The sequence below is a fragment of the Sceloporus occidentalis genome, unplaced genomic scaffold (genome assembly GCF_023333645.1).
Source record: "Sceloporus occidentalis isolate IW3139 unplaced genomic scaffold, rSceOcc1.0.p SCAF_24, whole genome shotgun sequence".
NCBI classification, from domain to species: Eukaryota; Metazoa; Chordata; class Lepidosauria; order Squamata; family Phrynosomatidae; genus Sceloporus; species Sceloporus occidentalis.
Window position 1 is genome coordinate 1,936,500 of NW_028317004.1, and position 23,265 is coordinate 1,959,764.

At 38.5% G+C, this 23,265-nt stretch overlaps 1 protein-coding gene across 1 annotated transcript; it reads left to right on the forward strand.

The window, feature by feature from the left end:
• Positions 1-4,799: 4,799 nt before the first annotated feature.
• On the forward strand, positions 4,800-18,725 carry LOC149300487 (myosin-6-like). The gene is made up of 37 exons (XM_089485199.1): positions 4,800-5,000; positions 5,284-5,427; positions 5,539-5,695; positions 5,924-5,951; positions 6,054-6,162; positions 6,392-6,484; positions 6,643-6,706; positions 6,809-6,907; positions 7,172-7,275; positions 7,546-7,684; positions 7,814-7,932; positions 8,123-8,272; positions 8,664-8,834; positions 9,134-9,443; positions 9,532-9,599; positions 9,761-9,848; positions 10,109-10,226; positions 10,325-10,448; positions 10,545-10,681; positions 10,949-11,204; positions 11,326-11,568; positions 11,993-12,169; positions 12,254-12,399; positions 12,482-12,572; positions 12,690-13,079; positions 13,239-13,484; positions 13,768-13,964; positions 14,492-14,675; positions 14,759-14,924; positions 15,534-15,658; positions 15,830-16,138; positions 16,308-16,511; positions 16,931-17,056; positions 17,138-17,413; positions 18,104-18,199; positions 18,345-18,479; positions 18,660-18,725. The coding sequence occupies exons 1-37, from the start codon at positions 4,800-4,802 to the stop codon at positions 18,681-18,683; spliced, it is 5,814 nt and encodes a 1,937-aa protein (XP_089341325.1). The 3' UTR covers positions 18,684-18,725.
• The last annotated feature ends 4,540 nt before the right edge of the window (positions 18,726-23,265 follow it).

Below are 23,265 nucleotides of genomic sequence, written 5' to 3' on the forward strand. Positions count from 1 at the left end.
GCCTGCTGGCATGCCAGTGATCTTAAATATGTAATGCCATGGAGTGTTAATCCTTTCCAGGCACTGTGCGCCTGCTGTTGGGTTAGCGTGCGTTACTGGATGCTGCTTGTGTCTCATTACGTGTGTTTGATGTATATGATTACTATCCACGGGCTGTGTGTATTATTAAAAAAGGTGATCAAAAATTTATAGAGAGCATGGAAAAAATTACAAGGCAGCGCAAACAAATAACCTGCTTCCTAAACACACACGGGGACATATGTCTGTGGAACTCTTTCACAAATAACAGCATTTTTTAATATTCTTTTTAAATGTGTTTTATATATGTAGAAGTTTGACCGTTTTTAAATTTGTGTTTCGTTCTTTTATCTTTTATAAACCCTTTTGCTGTTTGTTTAAGCGGTATTGTTACTTGTTAGAGCTGTAGAATACGGTGATCCATTCAAACTCACCAAACGTTCAGAGCTCCAACGAACTAGGGGCAGAGAGAGATTTTTAGCCCCAAATGGAATCTTTCTTTCCTAATGAGAAACATTTGATGGGTTTGTTCTATGCATCCTGCGTTTAACCCGTTTTTACCTCAAGGAGTCCACCTTTAACCTGAAGCCGATTTATCTTGGCCCGCATTGGTTTATGGTTTGGTCTCATTTTTGTACGCACCTTTCATCTATACTGGCATGTATGTAATAGTGGCTCCACGCACAACATATTAACACCGCCATTATAATGGTGTTTATGAGTTCAGGCCAATCCTGGATCAAATGCCTTCCTGTTTGTATCGGGGAATAAAAACCCCCAGCTTAGAGGTGCAAATTCTTCTTGTTTCCAGTTAGCATCACACAGAGGTGACTGTGACCTTGTATGACTTGACCAGGAGAGGGCTAGCATGGAGGCAGGGGATCGTTGCCACCTGGGCTGCTCAGTTAAATGACTGTGTGTCATTATGTTAATATTCATAATATTAAGTTTATTTTTTTCCATTGTTTTACTTACACATATAGACATCGGGGTCTCACCCTTTGAGCACGGTGTCTGCCAAATGTCTTTTGGGCTGCCTTATTACTGCGCAACTTGCCCCAGGCTATCAGTGCCTGCCTCTGTGTCACATAAAAAATTAAGCTATCCCAGATAAAATCACGAATATTACTTGTGGATACTCATTACTAGGAAATATATATATATATATATATATATATATATATTCTAATTTCTAATGCTGGATTTAGTTCTAAAAATGTTACATTCTACAGAGTATGTGAAACGGCACCTTTTAATTAGTCATGTAATCAAACATAATTTGTTTGTTTTTTTTCCATACAGTTTTAGAACATTTGTATTATTTTATGTGGCTTGGAAATAAAACAAATCGAACTAATCCACGTGGCTTGGGAATACGGCTCTAGACATAACATTAGAGCTTTCACTAGAGTATTAGCTGTCTATGTACCACTATATATAGAGAATATAGACACGAACAATGAATGCTGTAGTGGTCAAATAACATCATCTATTATAAAGATAGTACTTATTCTTTTAAGGTAGGATAGGAAGCATCAGTGTCAACCTGACCTTGCTATGACCTTGCCCTTCACGGAGTTGTTTTTAATGTGAGGTTCATATTTACATTTTCCACCTTAATTAGGAATCAAAATGTAATCCATTTTGTGCATCCGTTGGCATTTTTGTAAAATTCATGATAACGATGACTTTTGAAAAAACTGTGATATAAAAAAGAATGGAACTTCTTTTTATATTAAACAGAATGCCCCAAATTTATGTCATTAAATTTAAACTTTAAATTAAAAATTTCCCAAATGCATTAAAATGATCAATATGTAACACTTTGTCTGCAAACACTATAAAACTGCAACGCTCTGCACCAAAGGTTGACCAGGGTCACATTTGACATGTCATCCACTAACAGTAGGTAGCATCACAAATGATGATGGGAGTTATGTTTGAATTTGAGCAAATGTGCAATTTTGCTTATCCCTGCTAGGCAAATTGCTAAAGTACAATGTTTTATATGACAACATTTAAAACCTATAGCTGCCGTGTTTAACAACTAGTTCGCTGAGACTATAGCCATCAGTGAACACTTTGAGTAGAAATCAAAAATTGTCAGTGTGCCCTTTTTGAGTCTGTAAAGTCCTTGGAGGCCGATACACATGGAAGGAGTTAATAACTCTCATCAGCTGTATCTTAAAAATAACTTTCTGAAACAAAAGGGTATGAGGAGAGAATGGAGTGCGTACTGCTTGCTTGTAGACAGCTCAAGGCCACCCCATTCCCTGAAATAGCTCCTCACTCTTACTCTGCCTATTGTCCTGGGCTCAGGAATGCGCACAAGTGGATCCTAAATCCAGCTCTTGTAAAGGGCAAGGGGGTCAAGGAATGGAGGGGGGGAGATATGGTGTGAATTTTTAAGAGGTCCCAGCCTGGCCTTACATGGAAAACCTGCTTTTTTCTGTCTCTGTCCTCTCCACGCAATCTGTCCTATGTCATTCAGGGGTTGTGTTACACACGCACAATAATACGCACAACCCCCTCCCTAAAAGCATGAACAATATGATATAGGTGAATGGTGTGGGGCGGATAATAGAGTTGGGAGGAGGGGGGGGGGCAAGGGGTTGAGCTGACAATAGAATTAGACAGCGAATGTGTTCCAAATAAGGTAGAGAGAAGAATATATAAAAGAACAAAAGGGGGCACAGCTACTATTGTCACCAAGGCAGAGGGAACAGCCAGCCCTGGGGTAAGTTGTCTTAGAAATCTATGCAGGACATTTAAGACACCTTCTATGCCTTTGCCTTCGCCTGGATTGGGGAGTCTCTTTCTAATAACTTTGATTCTTTGATTTCATATATCACCTATTTTATTTTAATTTACAAGGGAATTAATAACATTAGATGTGTACTATCTCAGTTCGAGGTTTACCAAGGTCTAGCAGCAAATAGGTCAGAGGCAGGCAGTGCAAAGTTAGGTTCAGATGGGCCAAGGTCACCTCATGTGCTGGAGACAGGTTCCTCAAAGTTGAAGATGAGGAACGGAAGGAGAAGTGTCAAAGTACACATGCTTGACTGCCAAATAACTGCATTTCCTCTAAATCCATCCTTAGACATTTTGGCACGGTGGACTGTTCGCACACTGTGCTATGCACCCCCTGTTAGTATGACAGCTCCCATTCACTGGGTGAACCCAGCTGAGAATTAAATGGATGTCCAAGTAACACATAGCTAAAAGATTTAGGGCCCATTTGTCACGTAAATTAAAAACATAATGTCAATTAATTTGATTGCATGCAAAGTAAGGAATGTGATCTGTAGTTGCATTATGTAAATGGTTGTTTGTTGTAACAAAAATGCAGTATAATGATGTAACATTCCAATTAATCTTTTGAATAGTTTGATGTCATTTTTCATTATACTGTTTTGGGGTCCATAAGCAGGTGCCTAATCTATATATGTGCTGGATATGCTACAGGAGCTGATATGACCACACTTAAGTCATCTATACTACACTTCTTTCTGTGCCTCTGCTGTGGTGTATCTCGAACACTTGATATAACCCCTACCATGATAAAGCACAAGTTAGTTTAAATAGTTGAATTGCTACAGTGCCCCCCAAGATTTTGTCTTGCATAGACTTCTTATTTGGGCTTTGTTTTCATAGGCAAGGAGATGTCTACTTAATTGCACAGATGCATGTATTGGGTTATCTATGGAGTGGGGTTATTGTACGGAGTATCTGTATCTGTATCTCTCTAAAAGTGGCCAAAAGCCACGACTGTGTGTAGTGAACAGACATACATGGCCCTTACGAAAAAATTACTGCAGTTTTTCTGAAGTAATACTGCAGTTTTTTGGACATGAAAAAACTGCAATACTGCACTTTTACTGCACTTTTACTGCACATTTACTGCAGTTTTACTGCATTTGTACTTCACTGTACTGCACTTTTACTGCAGTTGTTTTTGTACGGAAGTACAAATGCAATAAAGCTGCGGTACATTGAAGCACAACTGTAGGTTTGCAATATAAAAAAACAACGCAGTAAATGTGCAGTAAAACGGTAGTACAGTGAAGTACAAATGCAGTAAAACTGCAGTAAAAGTGCAGTATTGCAGTTTTTTCATGTCCAAAAAACTGCAGTATTACTTCAGAAAAACTGCAGTAATTTTTTCGTAAGGGCCGGGGAGGCTGTATTATAAGCAATGACGGTATGGAGGGATGTATAAGTGGCAAACAAACTTTTGGACTGTTAATATAATTTGGGTTTCTACTCATGGCTGTTCTTCAGAATTACCTACCAGAATATGAAAATGGAACCATCTGTTAAATACAAAATAAAAGCAATCATGCTGATTATAGTTATACATAAAAATAATTGTACATATTCTTAAATATGTCACTTCTTATACTCAATAATGTAACACATCTATAAATATCTCTTATCTCTTGACTACCTCTTTATCTCCATTAGTCTGTCTTTTGGCTCTTATCTGACATTCTCTGTCTCTCTCACTGACACCCATGGACATTATCTGTACTGTCCTCTTTTATCATCTGCCACTTAACTGTCATATTCTTCCAACTATACGACGCATTGTGTTGCTCCTCAAGCATAACCAAGTTATTTAAATCTTTCCACTTCTTTCTTTACAGAACTCCCACTTTCTTTCTGTAGTCCCACTGTTGAAGATATATAAGGTAAGATAGTCTGACCATTAATGTCTCTGTAGAATAGATGCTCTGCAATGATCTTCTGTTAATATCACAATTTCCATTTTAAGAACCACCATGGGTGATGCAGCAATGGCAGACTTTGGGGCAGCTGCTCCCTACCTCCGTAAGTCAGATAAGGAGCGTTTGGAGGCTCAGACCAGGATCTTTGACATCAAGACTGAATGTTTCATTCCTGACCCCCAAGAAGAATTTGTGAAAGCCAAAATCACAAGCCGTGATGGGGGCAAAGTGACAGCAGAGACTGAGTCTGGCAAGGTATGGGAAGAGTGCCACCGTGATTGGGTACAATGTGGTGGGTGTAAGATTTGTGGAGGTTTGAGGGTTGTAAGTATACAAATTCTCTCACATACATTGTGAGATTTATTTGTAATCTGCATTGCTCAATTACAACTAGTCGTCATATGGTATAGATAAAGGGCTTGGGTACACACTGATATTCTCAGAAAAGATAACGTGTTGCGGGTTAACATTTCACTGACTTAAAATTGAAGACTTTCATCTGGTTTCATCTTTAATTTCTTCTGATTTCTTCTTCTAGACAGTCACTGTTAAAGAAGCAGACATTTTCCAGCAGAACCCTCCTAAGTTTGATAAAATTGAAGACATGGCCATGTTGACCTTCTTGCACGAGCCAGCTGTCCTCTATAACCTCAAAGAGCGTTATGCAGCTTGGATGATCTATGTGAGAGTCTAGATACTTTTTCTGAAAACTTATTGAATCCTACCCTAAAATCCTTGCCCTACAACCATATATATTATATGAACCAAAAGATACCTGTCTCTTTATTTCTAGACATACTCAGGTCTCTTCTGCGTGACAGTGAATCCCTACAAGTGGCTGCCTGTGTACAATGCAGAGGTTGTGTCTGCTTACCGTGGAAAGAAGAGGAGTGAAGCTCCACCTCATATCTTCTCCATCTCTGATAACGCTTATCAGTACATGCTAACAGGTAACAAGAAGAGTAATAAATTATTGATTTTAAATGTATGAATCCTGTCTTTTAAATAACATGCAATCTATTGGATTGATTTCCTTCTCTACATTTGGAGTAGCCCACAATTTAGGGCATATCGTCAACGACATGCTTGATGTAATGAAGGTGAATTCAAGTTTTATATAGGTCATACTTGCTTAGTTTCAATAGTAGTCTGAGTTTCCTACTACTTTTCTTTTACAGATCGTGAGAATCAGTCTATCCTGATCACGTAAGTTTATATTTTACTACACATTCAATACCTTAAGTTCCTATTTCGTTATGGACATTTTTTCCAACCTTCATAATCTCTTATCTGATTTCTTGTCCTCAGTGGAGAATCTGGTGCCGGAAAGACTGTGAACACCAAACGTGTCATCCAGTACTTTGCCAGTATAGCGGCTATTGGAGATCGCAAAAAGGACGCTGCCAGTGCCAACAAGGTAATTATTGCCCTTTTTAGAATTTACATAGGAGAATAACAGGAGAGGTATAATGAGAAAGAGAAAAGTAGTACAACATTGATATATTGCAGAGAACACTGTAGAAGAAATGGGAAGATATGAGTAATCAACACGGAAACATACTGTATTTAATATGAATGCCTTTGCCATGGGAAAGAGGATCGTCTAATTGCAAGTCTTTAATGTGGACACCTTTTCTCCAACCTAGGGAACTCTGGAAGATCAAATCATCCAGGCCAACCCTGCCCTGGAAGCTTTTGGGAATGCCAAAACCCTGAGAAATGACAACTCTTCTCGATTTGTGAGTATCAGCTGCCCTCCTTGTTCTTTTTGAAGCCTTGTGCGGTCTTCAATATTTTTCTGTCCCTGCAATTCTCTCCCTTATCAATTCTGCTTCATTTTCTCCTTCCTGACTTCTGTCTTTCTGTCATTTTCTTTCTCAATCCATATAATGTTCAGGGTAAATTCATCCGAATTCACTTTGGTGCCTCTGGCAAGCTAGCTTCTGCTGACATAGAAACCTGTGAGTTTAATTCTTTCTTTGATATTAACTTTGTTTTTTTTTATAACCTATTGTAACTTTTCCATGCCATTTTGTGACTCACGATGCATCTTACGTCCTCAGATCTCCTGGAGAAATCCCGGTGCATCTTCCAGTTGAAATCTGAAAGAAATTACCACATTTTCTATCAGATTTTGTCCAATAAAAAGCCAGAGCTTTTGGGTGAGCATTTGTTTTGCCAAAACTGTGAATCATGGTACAAAAACAGATATCGTTGTAATAGAATTCCAGAACAGTTGTCGGAACATGCATAGAAGCAGTTGCATGCTCAAATATCCCTTGGTATCCAAATGTCTGCAGTTGTCTGCCTTAAAAATAATTAACAAATAACTAGAGGGAGATTATTAAACATATTCTGTATGATAGAAAAGAAAAGTGATATCATTATTTTTGGGAACAAAAAGTTCATTTGGTTCTTTGTTACAGACATGTTGCTGGTTACGAACAACCCTTACGACTATTCCTACATCTCCCAAGGAGAAGTCACTGTTGCCTCCATTGATGATACTGAGGAGCTCATAGCTACAGATGTAAGAAAATAAGCATTTTTTTTTTCATGTGGAAAGCAAATGAGCATTTATGGCAGAAGTAATAGATTTTAAGGACATTGTAGGACAAAAATATGGTTTCTGGATAAAATTGAAAATCCCTTCATACTTAATCACTGTGTCTTATGAGTAGTCTCTAGCTAGTAGTTTCTTTTACGTGAAACCTGTCTAACGTCCCATACAAATCCATACCTAGTTGTTCACTCTGTCTGCTAATTTTCACACATTTCATTCTTTCTGTGCTGACATCAGAGTGCCTTTGACATTCTGGGATTTACTCCTGAGGAAAAGGCTGGTGTTTACAAGCTGACTGGAGCTATCATGCATTCTGGGAACATGAGGTTCAAACAGAAGCAGCGTGAGGAGCAGGCAGAGCCAGAAGGCACTGAGGGTGAGCTGCATGTGTGTGTAAGGCAGATACTGTATGTAATATCTCATATATACTATGTGTAACTTTGTAAATAATACAGTACATTTCAGGTACATTGCATTACATTATAATGTGTTGTTTTTTCCCCAGAGGCTGATAAAGCTGCCTACCTCATGGGCCTCAACTCTGCCGACCTGCTAAAGGGTTTATGCCATCCTCGAGTCAAGGTGGGAAATGAGTATGTCACCAAGGGACAGAATGTCCAGCAGGTAACAGCGGCTTAATCTTTATTCCTCAAAGTGTACCCTTCTTTCATCCATCTATGCCCGTTCCTATCTTCCCCACTCTGTACATATAACATCTATTGACTTGTGCGTATTGCCTTCATAATATTTTCAGTACATGTTTCTCTTCTTATTACTGTATTTTTCACTCTTGGTTGACTTTTTTTCTATACAGGTGCATTACTCTATTGGTGCTCTGGCCAAGTCAGTGTACGAGAAGATGTTCCTGTGGATGGTGGTCAGAATTAACAGCACACTGGAGACCAAGCAGCCCAGGCAATACTTCATAGGAGTGCTGGATATTGCAGGATTTGAGATCTTTGATGTAAGAATGGAACTAAATTGTGAAGTAGCTGCATTTTGAAGGAAGCTGGGGCAAAAAAACACAGATGTTTATGGGCAATAATAAGTGTATGTTTTAGAAATAATGCTATCATATGTTAGGCTGTGAGATGCAGTTATGTAAGAATGCAGGTTTTGCCGGGGCCACCCTATGTAATGAAGGTTGGCAATTGAAGAAAGCACAATTGTTGAAGACTATAAAAGTAGGTAAAGAATAAAGGTTGCATAGATGAAACATTATACATTTATATTCAATGAATCTGTTAAGATAAGAGTTTACCAAGTGTCAGAATTGATTCTATTGTAAATCGGCCAAATTTAATTAGACTTCTGCCATTCTTTATTTATTTTCCCTGTGTGTCTCATTCATACAGTTTAACAGCTTTGAACAGCTCTGCATTAACTTCACTAATGAGAAGCTGCAGCAGTTCTTCAACCACCACATGTTTGTGCTGGAGCAGGAAGAGTACAAGAAGGAAGGAATTGAGTGGGAATTTATAGACTTTGGCATGGATCTCCAGGCCTGCATAGATCTCATTGAAAAGGTGAGTGTTTCTTGCACCAGGGAACCCTCGCTTTTTATTATTATTATGCTCACAACATCCGAAAATACTCTCTACAGTATATGTGTTTTTCACCCCTTCTCAATCTTTTTATCACGTGGCCTTCATTGGAACCCATTTTAAGCCTCCAATTTCAAAATTGTACTCTTCTCTTCTTTGTCTCTCCTTAGTATTATCTTAATCAATTTTTTTGATATAAATAATGTTGAGTATAGTTGCTATTATGCTTTCTTACTTCATGTACAAGGATAGACTTCATCAAATACCATCTCTGTTCACAGCCCATGGGCATCATGTCCATCTTGGAAGAAGAGTGCATGTTCCCTAAGGCCAGCGACATGACCTTTAAAGCCAAGCTGTATGATAACCACTTGGGAAAATCCAATAATTTCCAGAAGCCCAGGAACATCAAGGGGAAGCCTGAAGCTCACTTTGCCCTGATGCACTATGCCGGCACTGTGGACTATAACATCACTGGCTGGCTAGAGAAGAACAAAGACCCCTTGAATGAGACAGTGGTAGGACTCTACCAGAAGTCTTCACTCAAGTTGCTGGCAAACCTGTTTTCCAACTATGCAGGTTCAGATGCAGGTAAGTGACAACTCATGTGGCTCTGACAAAGGAAATGATGTACTGTAGTTATCTAACAGTTTTTACATGTCCATTTCTCTTTTAAAAGATAGTGGTAAAGGAAAAGGAGCAAAGAAGAAAGGTTCTTCCTTCCAGACAGTGTCTGCTCTGCACAGGGTAAGAAGGCTTTGTTCCTGTAACAATTTCTGTTCTGTTTTGCAAGAAGATGTAAATTATGTAAATATTAGTTTAAAGTATAATAATATTTAAACATATATTTTGGCATAAAGTAGACAAGCATACAGCCCTGTATTTATGATCTTCCTTCTCACCCATAGGAAAATCTCAACAAGCTAATGAACAACCTGAAAACTACCCACCCTCACTTTGTCCGTTGCATCATTCCCAATGAAAGGAAGGCTCCAGGTAAAATACTGGATTATTGTTGTATAATATTTATCTATAACCATACATTAAACTAGACTGGCTGACATGTACTCAGTGGTGGAGCTAAATATATGAACTGTTCCCAGAACACAAATAGTATAAGCCCATATATATTTTCTCCTGGAGAGAAACGTTACAGTTAATGCAGCTAAGCTTATAGCTTATACCACATAGTATATTGCTTGTAATTGCCTCATTTCCTGCATTCTAACAATGTTACATTGTTCTTTACACCGTAGGAGAGATGGACAATCCTCTGGTGATGCATCAGCTGCGTTGTAATGGTGTCCTGGAAGGTATCAGAATCTGCAGGAAGGGATTCCCCAACCGCATCCTGTATGGTGACTTCAGACAACGGTAAACCTAACTCCACATCTCCTTTCATAATCATTGTATATTATCCTGCTTTGTTACTTTGTTCGTTTAATCCAATCTTGATTATTCATTATCTGCAGATACCGAATTTTAAACCCTGCAGCCATACCTGAAGGTCAATTCATCGACAGCAAGAAAGGAGCTGAAAAGCTTTTGGGGTCACTGGAGATTGACCACACCCAGTACAAGTTTGGGCACACCAAGGTGAGATATAACATGGTTCTATTCCTAATATATTTATGCAGCTGACTTGTGACTTTTAGTGACTTGAACTCAAATAACCAAATTTTCCCCATGAAGGTGTTCTTCAAGGCTGGTCTTCTGGGTCTCCTGGAGGAGATGAGAGATGAGCGTCTTTCCAGGATCATCACGAGAATCCAAGCACAATCCCGAGGAGTGCTTATGAGAAGGGAGTTCAAGAAGATTGTGGAACGCAGGTGAAAATATTATTTTCCCATGCTTTCCCTGAATGTCCACCTTCTGTGCAATCTCAAGGAATGTCCAAAATGTAGCTGTGAATATGCAAGCACTGTTAATGAAAAATAATGCTTAAAATAGCATTGCGACCTCTACCTCTTTTTGAGCGTATACAATCCTTTTATGACACAAAAAATTTTGAGACCAAACAACACGGTCTTGATTACACAAGGCGCACATTCACAGAGTCTAAATCACTTATCATGCTCTTACTTATGTCTTCTCAGAGATGCGCTCCTGGTGATCCAGTGGAACATTCGAGCCTTTATGGGAGTCAAGAATTGGCCTTGGATGAAGCTTTACTTCAAGATTAAGCCCTTACTGAAGAGTGCAGAAACTGAGAAAGAAATGGCCAACATGAAGGAGGAGTTCCAGAGGCTCAAAGAAGCACTAGAAAAGTCAGATGCCAGACGTAAGGAGTTGGAGGAAAAGATGGTTTCCCTGCTGCAAGAGAAGAATGATCTGCAGCTCCAAGTTCAATCTGTGAGTTTGTATTTTAAAGACACAAGCAATGTGTCACATGTCATATGAGTGACATATGATACATGAAAATGTTAAAATGAGTAAATAAAATTGGTAATCTAAAAATTCTCTTGCTACCTAGGAACAAGACAATCTGAATGATGCAGAGGAGCGATGTGAGCAGTTGATCAAGAACAAAATCCAACTGGAGGCCAAGCTAAAGGAACAGACCGAAAGGCTTGAGGATGAAGAAGAGATGAATGCAGAGCTCACGGCCAAGAAGAGGAAGCTGGAGGACGAGTGCTCCGAGCTTAAGAAAGATATAGATGACCTGGAGCTAACTCTGGCTAAAGTGGAGAAAGAGAAACATGCCACAGAGAATAAGGTAACATATTATCTGTAACTGGAGCCAGAGGGTCTACGGGACATCCCTGCCTGTTGATGCTGCCTTCCTCGGTGCGAAAGCCAGCTACAAGATGGGTAGCTCCTCTAGTTCTCAGAGTAAAGGTGGTCCTCCAGGGCAAAAAGGTCTCCCAAAGAACCACACCACAACACACCAGTCAAGATGCAAGAGAACACACAGACAACAGAAGTAAAGGGATTAGAGAAGTAACACTTCCACACAGACTAGACAGTGAGACATTCTTAATACACAGACAAATAGAAAATGTTACAATTTATTTATTTAAGTCAATATAGAAGTGCAGTTCCAATAATTGTCCTAAAATGGGGGTCCAATATAAGACACTATCCCTAGCTGTATGTTTTCCTTTTTTTCCCTCTTCATTAAGATTATTTTTTGATTAAAGGTCAAGAACCTGACTGAAGAGATGGCTGGCCTGGATGAAATTATTGCCAAACTAACCAAGGAAAAGAAGGCACTCCAGGAGGCACACCAGCAGACTCTGGATGACCTCCAGGCTGAAGAGGACAAGGTCAATGTGTTAACTAAAGCCAAAGCCAAGCTGGAGCAACAAGTAGATGATGTAAGCAATAAACATTAGCTAACAGAGGTCGTTTATTTATTGTAGCTATGTTACACATAATATCTAATTAAATCTCATGTGTAGCTGGAAGGATCCCTGGAGCAAGAGAAGAAAATTCGAATGGATCTGGAAAGAGCCAAGAGGAAGTTGGAAGGTGACCTTAAGCTGACTCAGGAGAATGTAATGGATCTGGAAAATGACAAGCAGCAGCTTGAGGAGAAACTGAAAAAGTGAGTGGCCCTTCTTAGGTGGATGTATTACCAGAGCTGAGTGTTTGCAAGTTCAAATTACAATTTCCATGTCCTCCTTTAGGAAAGAATTTGAGCTAAGCCAACAAAACACAAAGATTGAGGATGAGCAAGCCTTAGGAATGCAGCTCCAGAAGAAGATCAAAGAGCTTCAGGTATATATTATCTATTCCCCTTGATCTCATAAAACATAGAAACCAAATAAAATAGTAAGCTTCACTGGTCTATAGCAGTTTATAAGAGACCCTTATTTTTTTGCCTTCTTTTTCAAGGCTCGTATTGAGGAACTAGAGGAAGAGCTGGAAGCTGAAAGAACCGCTCGAGCCAAAGTTGAGAAGCTTCGCTCAGACCTGTCACGAGAATTGGAGGAGATCAGTGAGCGTCTAGAGGAGGCTGGAGGAGCCACCTCGGTGCAGATGGAGCTCAACAAAAAGAGAGAGGCTGAGTTCCTAAAACTCAGGAGGGATTTGGAGGAATCCACTTTGCATTCAGAAGCCACAGCTGCCACACTTCGGAAGAAGCATGCAGACTCTGTGGCAGAGCTAAGTGAACAGATAGACAATCTGCAGAGAGTCAAGCAGAAGCTGGAGAAAGAGAAGAGTGAACTCAAACTAGAGATAGATGATGTGGCATCAAGCATGGAGCAGGTGGTGAAAGCTAAGGTAAAGATGTGATAGAAGTCATAATGATTAACTCACCCCAATGTAAAGTTTACTACATTGACAAATTAAATGTCTTTTTGTTAGTGTCAATAACACACAAACTAACTTGTCAGAATAATTAATACATTGCATTTCCCTGTTGTCCCATTTGGTTTGCAGGCCAATTTGGAGAAGATGTGCCGTACATTAGAGGACCAGATGAATGAGCACAGGACTAAGTATGAAGAGACACAGAGATCACTCAATGATTTCACCTCCCAGAAGGCAAAACTCCAAACAGAGAATGGGGAATTGTCTCGCCGACTGGATGAAAAAGAGGCACTAGTGTCACAGATGACTCGTGGAAAACAAACCTACACACAGCAGCTGGAAGATCTGAAAAGGCAACTGGAAGAAGAAACAAAGGTAATCAGAGTAGAATTACTGGATAGTAGAAACATTGGGAAACCCTGTTAATAAATAAATATTATTGTTATTATTTGTAATACTTTTTTATAAGGTGGTTAACAAAGGTATTGAGAGCAAAGCTTAACATTGTTGGTAAGAATCACACGCTCTTTTCCTTCTGTGTGGTTCAGCATACTAATGGATTTGTAGTTTCCTACTATTTTGTTGAAGCGGTTGCTAATAGAAAACCTTACATAGGGTTTACACATTTGCTGTAATATATTCAATCTTTCCACATAAGGCTAAAAATGCATTGGCCCATGCTCTGCAATCTGCCCGCCATGACTGTGACCTGTTACGGGAGCAGTATGAAGAAGAGCAGGAAGCCAAAGCAGAGCTGCAGCGTGTGTTGTCTAAAGCCAACTCTGAGGTAGCTCAATGGAGAACAAAGTATGAGACTGATGCCATCCAAAGAACTGAAGAACTCGAGGAGGCCAAGTGAGTGATGGTTCCAGCACTTTTTGAGCTGTCCTTGCTCTGTTGCTTACAAAAAAGTGTTGCGTCCTTTTCTTCCTTTCCACATCTTTCTGCTTGTCTGGTGATGTCTGTCTCTAACTTGTACCCAAATATGTGTTTTCTTGCATCTTCTAACACCTGCAAGGTGTCCCGTTGCTTCCTGGCTGTACAATTCCTTTCAACAGAGAAGCTTTTTGCTTGGATTATGTTTCGTACAGTTGTATAAGACGAGCATAAAGCTTGTTTGTTAGAAGGCTCTGCTTCAGTATTTACCACGAAGGTGGGTGAATCATTTGCATGGGTCCCTTAACTAATGGTCCGTACATAATTTGGGTAAAGTGTGATGCTTACAGATTTTAGCCAGCGTTTGTCATTATAACTTTTTGCTGATTTCCCTAGATCCCAAGATCATTCCCTATCCTGCTTGGCTTCCTCTAACTTTTCCTTAACAGAATATAATACACCATTGCCATATATTTTATCATCTAATCTGTCCCTAACAATGTCAGGAAGAAGCTGGCACAGAGGCTGCAGGAGGCAGAGGAGGCTGTAGAAGCGGTGAATGCCAAATGCTCATCCCTTGAGAAGACTAAACACCGTCTCCAAAATGAGATTGAGGATCTCATGGTGGATGTGGAAAGGTCAAACGCAGCAGCAGCCGCACTGGACAAAAAGCAGAGAAACTTTGACAAGGTAAGAGAAAGGAAATCAATAGTGACAAAAATGCAACTAAATCTCTCAACATAACCTGAACCATTTCACCACCCTCCCTACAGATTCTTGCTGAGTGGAAACAAAAGTTTGAGGAGTCTCAGACAGAACTGGATTCATCACAGAAAGAGTCTCGTTCTCTGAGCACTGAGCTCTTCAAGCTGAAGAACGCATATGAAGAGTCTCTGGAACATGTGGAGACTTTCAAGAGAGAAAACAAAAATTTGCAAGGTGAGAATAGAGGACCAGACATTTGCAGTATATTGGCGAATGCCCTTGTAATTATTTCTAATCTGTACACTCAATTATTGCTCTTTATTGCTCAACGTTACTGAGTCACAGTAAATTAGATTTAAATAATACAGTATAAACAGTGTGTAAATGGATTACAGCACTACAGAATCTACTGGCTCAATATAAATAAATGTAGTGTAATTAGAGAGATTCATCTTGGTTGCCTATTAGTATTAGTATGAGATTAGTTTATTCAAGAACAGACAACTTTTACATAGCTTGCCATATGTTGAATCCATGCTCTGGTGAGTCTCCACTTTTAAGATCCCATGGGGTAATACAAAGGCAAAATCTCCATCAGCATACAAGGCTAATACCTGTCTAGAACCAAAACACGGAACAAATGTATTCTGCACAAGGGAACCAACCCCGAAAGTCAACCATTGTTCATTTATATTGATTCTTTAAGATTAACACTTATTACAGAAAACTTTATTTTAACATTGCATGACATGTCCTACAAGAGGGCCGGGTTTTCAGAAAATATTATGGATACCGGAAATGTTTAGAAGGTACCAAGTGATTAATTGCAGATTTGTTTTGTAGAGGAAATCTCAGACTTGACTGAACAGCTTGGTGAAGGTGGGAAGAGTATCCATGAACTGGAAAAGGTTAGGAAGCAGCTGGAGCAGGAGAAGATGGAGCTACAGTCTGCCCTAGAAGAGGCTGAGGTGAGATTACTACAAGTCCAAAAAATACCTATAGAGCTAGCTAGTCCACATCTAATATGCCCATGGTATTATGATAAACGGTCGGACATATTGTTGAATTACGATCTGCCTGTCTACCTATACAATATAGTACTCAGTTTAAACTTGGTTTTAAATTGGTTTTCTCCTCAGGCTTCATTAGAGCATGAAGAGGGCAAGATTTTACGTACTCAGCTAGAGTTTAACCAGGTTAAGTCTGAGTTTGAGCGCAAACTGGCAGAAAAGGATGAGGAAATGGAGCAAACAAAGAGGAATCAACAGCGTTTAGTAGATTCATTGCAGACTTCGCTAGAAGCTGAAACCAGGAGCCGTAATGAGGCCCTTAGAATTAAAAAGAAAATGGAAGGAGATCTGAATGAAATGGAGATTCAGCTTAGTCAGGCCAATCGTGCAGCAACTGAAGCTCACAAGCACCTCAAAATGGCACAAGGGACTCTCAAGGTGAGATATTTAATGGTCCTCTAATTGCATAGAATTAATTCTATGGACATATGGTTGATATCATGAAAATGCAGTTTGTAGTTTGTAAGACATCTTTTTTAAAATAAAAAATAAAAAATTCTGTTTATTTGTATATAAATATTTGGTTCATCCTTTTTTTCTTTTCCAGGACACCCAAATACAACTGGATGACACTCTAAGAGCTAATGAAGACCTTAAAGAGAACATAGCAATCGTTGAGAGGAGGAACACATTACTTCAGGCTGAGCTGGAGGAGCTGCGGTCCCTGGTGGAACAGACAGAGAGAGCGCGCAAACTTGCAGAGCAAGAATTGATAGAAACCAGTGAGAGAGTGCAACTCTTTCACTCCCAGGTCTGTACAATAATCTGTTTTTCCTTAATCTGTCCCTTCATTTTTTTGGGGGGGGTCCCCTCTTTTTATATTCTTAATAGCAAAAGAAAAAGCCATTTCACTCTGTACCTTTTTCAGTACCCACTAGTGTACTTTTTTCTGTTTGCAATGGTCAATCTGTTTTTCATTTTCTTTTCCTCCTTCCTCTCAGATGTATAAACATTCACTTTTTATGAATTGTTCTAAATAGTTCTTTAAAGTTTTCCTTGCTCTATTCGCTTTTGTTAATATAGAGGAGACAACAAGTAAAAAACTTGTGAAGGAAAACATACATCAATGAATTGTTTAGAGTTTATGATTAAATGGGTTTAAGATTATTTCAGTTCCACATTCTGTATGCTATGTTTAGTGAATTTATATGTATTAAATGTCACCCACAGAACACCAGCCTAATAAACCAGAAGAAGAAGATGGAGTCTGACCTTTCTCAACTGCAGACAGAGGTGGAGGAGGCAGTGCAGGAATGTCGCAATGCCGAGGAGAAGGCCAAAAAGGCCATCACTGATGTATGTACCTACAATGCTCATGCAAAGTGCATCCAATAGTCTTGTTATGTCCCTACTTAAAAAGCACTTCTCCTGCCACAGGCTGCCATGATGGCTGAGGAGTTAAAGAAAGAACAAGACACAAGTGCTCACCTGGAGAGGATGAAGAAGAACATGGAGCAAACAATAAAGGACCTTCAGCAACGTCTGGACGAGGCAGAACAGATCGCCATGAAGGGAGGAAAGAAACAGCTGCAGAAACTGGAGGCTCGTGTCCGAGAACTGGATAACGAGCTGGAAGCTGAGCAGAAGCGCAATGTAGAGTCTGTGAAGGGAATGAGAAAATATGAAAGACGCATTAAGGAGCTTACTTACCAAGTAAGCATAACTTCCAAGTGCCTATCTTTGGAAGCGACTGTCCTCACTTGGGTCCAAATCTCTCTGTCTTTCTTTCCTCCCCTGATGTCCTTGTTTTAAGAAGCTTAAAGTTTTGGATTGTATCAGTATTTAAGGGTGTTCTATAGTCCTAAACAACACAATATTGTGGGTGTAAACAAAAACCGTCTTCATAAATTAAACTAAATACAGCCTTCTTCTTCTAGATACCCTAATCAGTTACATAAATATTTATCAATAGATCAGAAAATTACAGTAAATGTCTCAGGAAAGCCCCCCTCCCCCCAAAAAAGTGACCCTTTTTTGCCCATTTTAGATTTTCTAATTTAGTCTGGAGGACAAAACAGACTCAGTAAAGGATGAAGGGAGAAGTAGGTTGGGAATACAGAAAAACAGTAGGGACACGTGGAAATTCCAAGAATTCTAATGATTTCTAACAAATTAAATAAACACATACAAATAAAATGCTATGTGTTAATTACCCATAGTCTGATATTTTGAAAGATAATGATAAGCAAGGCTGTCTGGAGCTGTTTCTCAGAAACAGGTTGCTTATCATTTCAGGCAGTCTGTTATTCTCTCTAATAATTTATGTTCTCTCAAGTGCCCTCTTCTGGTTATCTACCCTATTTTCCATTTGTATTCTTACGCATAGTCTTTATTCTCCTGCAGACTGAAGAAGACAGGAAGAACTTGGCACGTCTTCAGGACCTTGTTGATAAGCTGCAGCTTAAAGTGAAGGCTTATAAGAGACAGGCAGAGGAGGCTGTGAGTGTTTGCCATTCCATTTAGTCTCACATCTTATTTCTGTGAACCTTCTATTTGCTAATCCTGTATTCATTTCATAGACCTCTTTTGTTCATTTCTATTTCACTGAAACTTTCGCATCTTCACAAGTATCTTTTCTCTCCAGGAGGAACAGGCTAACACCAACCTGTCCAAGTTCCGTAAGGTTCAGCATGAGCTGGACGAGGCTGAGGAACGAGCGGACATTGCAGAGTCCCAGGTTAACAAGCTGAGAGCAAAGAGCCGGGATGTGGGAGGCAAGGTGAGTTCTGAGTTTGGAAATTGAACAAGATGAGATGGTAAAGTGTTTAATGTTTTACATTAATCTCATACTGGGGAATCACTCTATTGAACATTCATTTCCCCCACTAAATCCACTTTTTACATGGATTCCTTTTTAGAGCAATAATAATAATAATATATATTTATTTGTTTTTTACAGCAGAAACTTCTTGATGAAGAGTAAAGAGGGTCCCTTCCTACAAGCCCTGAACACGTTATTTAACTGTACATAAACCTACTTCAAATAAAGATTGAGAGCAATAATTGCATACCTCACTCTGTTTCGCTTGCATTCTGTTCTCCAAAGCATGTGTCTCTGTTCCCTTTATGCATCAGTGACTTAAGTGTGCACATCACAGCAAAAGCTATGGTATTTATTACACTATGATACAGTTGTGTGAAAAAGAAAGTACACCCTTTTAAAATTATATTGTCGTACATATCAGAACATAATAACAATTATCTGACTGCAGCAGGTCTAAAAAGTAGGTAAATACTACCTCAGATGAACAACACACGACATATTAAACATTAAACGTGTCATGATTTATTAAACAAAAATAAAGGCAAAATTTAGAAGCCTTGTGTGAAAAACTAAGTACACCCTTACTGCTTTCATAGCAATTAAGATGCTAAGTAGCAGACAGGTGCACAGCACCATGTTTGGCAAAAACCAAACACACCATATCAGCAGAAACACTGCTGAAGTGACTAAAGAAGAAAAAGAATCAAGGTGTTGCAACAGAAAACAATTACTTCGAGTTACTGCTGCTAAAGGTGGTTCTACAAGCTACAACATAAGGTGCACATAGTTTTTCACGCATGGCTTCTCCATTTTGATTTTATTTCCATTTAATAAATCATGACACTGTGTAATAGGTCATGTGTTGTTCATCTGAGGTTGTATTTACCTAATTTTTAGACCTGCTGAGGAACAGATGATTGTTATTATGTAAAACCATAGAATTAAAAGAGGGTGTACTTTCTTTTTCACACAACTTTATGTGCCTGTATAAAATACATAGGGGTATATTTAAAAATAAAATATCATCATATCATATGCAAATCATATGGAAACAACAAAGAAGGCTAATAACTGCTCATCATACATTACTGTCAAAATTACATTAGGATCTTACCAGCAGTGAATGTGTCATTATTTTTGCCTTTGTGATTAAAACTTCACATTCTTGGTGACAGATATAATTAGTTACATCATCAATTTTTTTCTTCTTACTGAAAAATATGTGATTGGAAATATAAGAATAAGATGTAAGAATAAGCATATGCCCATATTCGCCACTTTATTTTCATAATACGATAGCACACAGCATTTGTGAAGGAACATAGTCTTCAATGTCCATATGTATAATACAGTTTGCCTAGTATATTCATTAAGCTATAGGTTTGCATGTGTTTGCATGTGAGCCTTTTAAGCTCATCGACTTCACTATGAATTATAAAGAGCCAACCCAGTAAGTTTCTTCATGTAATCCCCTTATAAGTTGATTTTTTAGTTCTTTTCAACAAGACATTACATGTTGCAGAGGGTCTGTAAAAGTGTGACATCATACCAATATGAGAGGTGGTGTGACATGTTCCTCCCACAGAACATCCTGTCTCTTTTTCCTTGGTACACATTTGTACACATGTGCACAATCCAATTTCAGCAATACACCAGTATTGTTTATTATATATAAACCCCAAATGTATCTCCAGATGGAGATGTTGTTGATTAGACCAGGGTGTTATATTGCTCATTGGATCATTTCTCCATTACCAAGGCCGTTTATGGAAAACTGCATACCAAAAGTATATGTTAATTTATAATTTTATATAATCTCACATCTAAACTAAATTAAATGGAATCATGCCCATGCTTTGAAGCTTCAGGGACCTCTAAGATAGAGAATTCCCCTGCTGTGCCTTTGTTTTTACCGGCACCTCCAAGCTTTCATTTAACTCCCCAGGACATCTCTACTGAAACATCCTTTTGTCTTCTCTGTATTAGGGATGACGGACAGTACGATGATAGGCTGACAACTGTGAGCCTGGGGGAGTCAAATTGCCCAATCTTCCAACATCTTAAATGGATGGCAGCCACAGGCAACCCTGATAAGCTCAACAAAAACTCACCAGTCCCCATAGAAAGTTCAACCATTTTAGCCAGTTTACAAACCATATTTAGGATTTTTTTTTTCTTTGTGTTTATTATTGTCATGTAACCGCTATGTGTTCATGTTTTCAGGTCACACCTTATTAAGCATATGCTTTTATACATGTGTGCAGCATTTTTTAAAAGACCACAGTTCTGCATGTATCACAATGAATAAAAATAGATAAAACTAACACTCAGTTCATTTATTCAAAATTTCATTTTTGGGGTTCAATAAAATTGACTTACCAAAATTAAAGGGTTAGTCAATGTATGAAGAAAAAACAAAAGTTCAAATTTTACCAGCACCAGTCATCCATGTATTACATACACAAAAATAAAGCTTCCCTTAAATAGCATTTTAACAATTTCTAACAATACTAGAAACAAGTCTGCACAGACCAACACAGCAATTAAGAAACATAGAAACACAGAATTTGATGGAAGATAAGAACAATTTTCCCCGATGTAGAGACTCAGTCCTTGCTCTTGTGGAAAAATGCTACAAATTGAAAACTTTGCTGCAACTTTGCTGTCAAGTGTCATGAAGGTGAAATGGAGCTGAAGTAGCATTTTATGACTATGGTTATAGGAAGCACTTTGGATCACAATGAAGTAAGGCGTGAATTCAAGACCATTGTTTTTGGTTTGTAAAAGTTTTTTTATTCTTTGTTATTTCGTTATAAAAAGCCTACAACGTATTCAGCTACAATCTAATGTGTTCCTTTAGTGATATCCCTAGCTCACACTCATCCTCTCCCATGTTCATCTATCGTGCTACCTTCTTACCTACCCTTTCTGTCATGGCTTCAGCTCCCTCGAGATTGTAGACCTGCAAACTTATTTGTACTGCGCTGTGGAATCTGATGGCGCTATATAAAACAATAAATAATAGAAATAACATATACCCGATACATGTATTTGTCTCTCTCCATGGCATATGGGAGGCAGTTTAACACCACAACGTTTCTCCGACCGAACACCCTGTTTCTTTTTCTTCTGTACACAGCCACACAATCTAATTTCAGCCGTGTAAAGCATTTTTGTGATTGCATACTACATAAAAATAATAATAATCGTAATAATAATAATATTCTTACAAACTGCTGTTGAAGATTATTTATTTGCACACCACACTCCAATTTGCTGCTTTCCTATATGGATCCTGAAAGGATAAAATAATTACTCAAGGATCAATGCTGGCCTAGTCCCAAATGATAAGTGCACACAAATCCAAAGTCATCATTTTAATGAATCACTTAGGAAATGTATTTCATGTATAACTTATAGGTAGCAGAACATGAAATTTCCTTCCACATGATCTCCTAGTGCTAACTGCTCATGCAGCTTTCCATGAGGATACAATGGTTGGATTATACATATTCTCTTTATTTATCGGTGATTTCTCATGATATGTTTTTATATGGGTTAGTACTGCAAACCATTAGCAAGACAGGAGCATCCAGCATATCTAGGGATTTCTGGTGCATAATAAATAGTAAACAGTCCCATAGAGTGTTGCTTAGGTGTTCCTCCCCGTCCCTAATTTACGCAATCAAAAAGCTAGCTTCAATATGATGGGAACAAAAAAACAATAAAAAAAACAAACTGCGTACTGTGCAATCCATTCCCAAACCGCTCCATTTCGCACTTCAAAATGAAGAGAAAAATAGCATATAACTGGGTCCCTAGGGCTCATAGGAACGGACAACGTGCATCCTTGGTGTATACCATAAATCCCTTACTTATTAAAAAATACATATGTAAATTTGGTAAATGGTAGCCAAATAAAACGCCAAATCAAGAATGATAACAATGGCTAAAGCAACCCAAAACAAGATTCATGTGAACTTCACATAAATGTTCTTCCATAACTCTAAAGATGGCAACAGACCTCAGCCATGGCATGTTTCATCTGTCTTCTACCTGAGGAACTTGGTCTATATTGAGAAGACTTACCAAGGCACCATTTATTATTTATTTAGTGTAAATCGAGTCAATTTGATTCTATGCTACTGTTTGTTTATAGTAACTTTCATCACGTTAGAAGAGCCAACCCAGAAGCTTTTTGAGTTCTTCTAGATTGTAATCTTGTATGAAAAGGGCCATTCTTACCTTTTGTTTCTGTAAGTCCTAATTGTTATATGGTGTGCTGATTGATACCCATTGTACAGCGCTGTGGAATACAGTGGTGCTATATAAATCAATGCATACACAATAAAAATCTTTGCCTGGATGTCTACGGATCTATTGTGTAAATGAGTAACAAAAGGTGCTTACTTTAACCTAGTATATATATATATATATATATATATATATATATATATATATATATATATATATACACATGTAAAAGGGTGAAGCCGTATTAGTCCAGTAGACACGATGTCAAAAAATAGAGTATTGCAGAGTATGCGGTGATACCTTTTTTATTGGACTAACATAATATTAAAAAGACAAGCTTTCGAGAGTTATCCTCCCTTCATCAGGTCTGAAGCAATACTAATCATCATGATAGAGGTTACAACTTAAAACAAGTGATGGTATAAGGGGGGGGGTTGAGTGGGGTGTCGTAAATAATAGGTCAACAAATAAACTTAGGGAACCAATA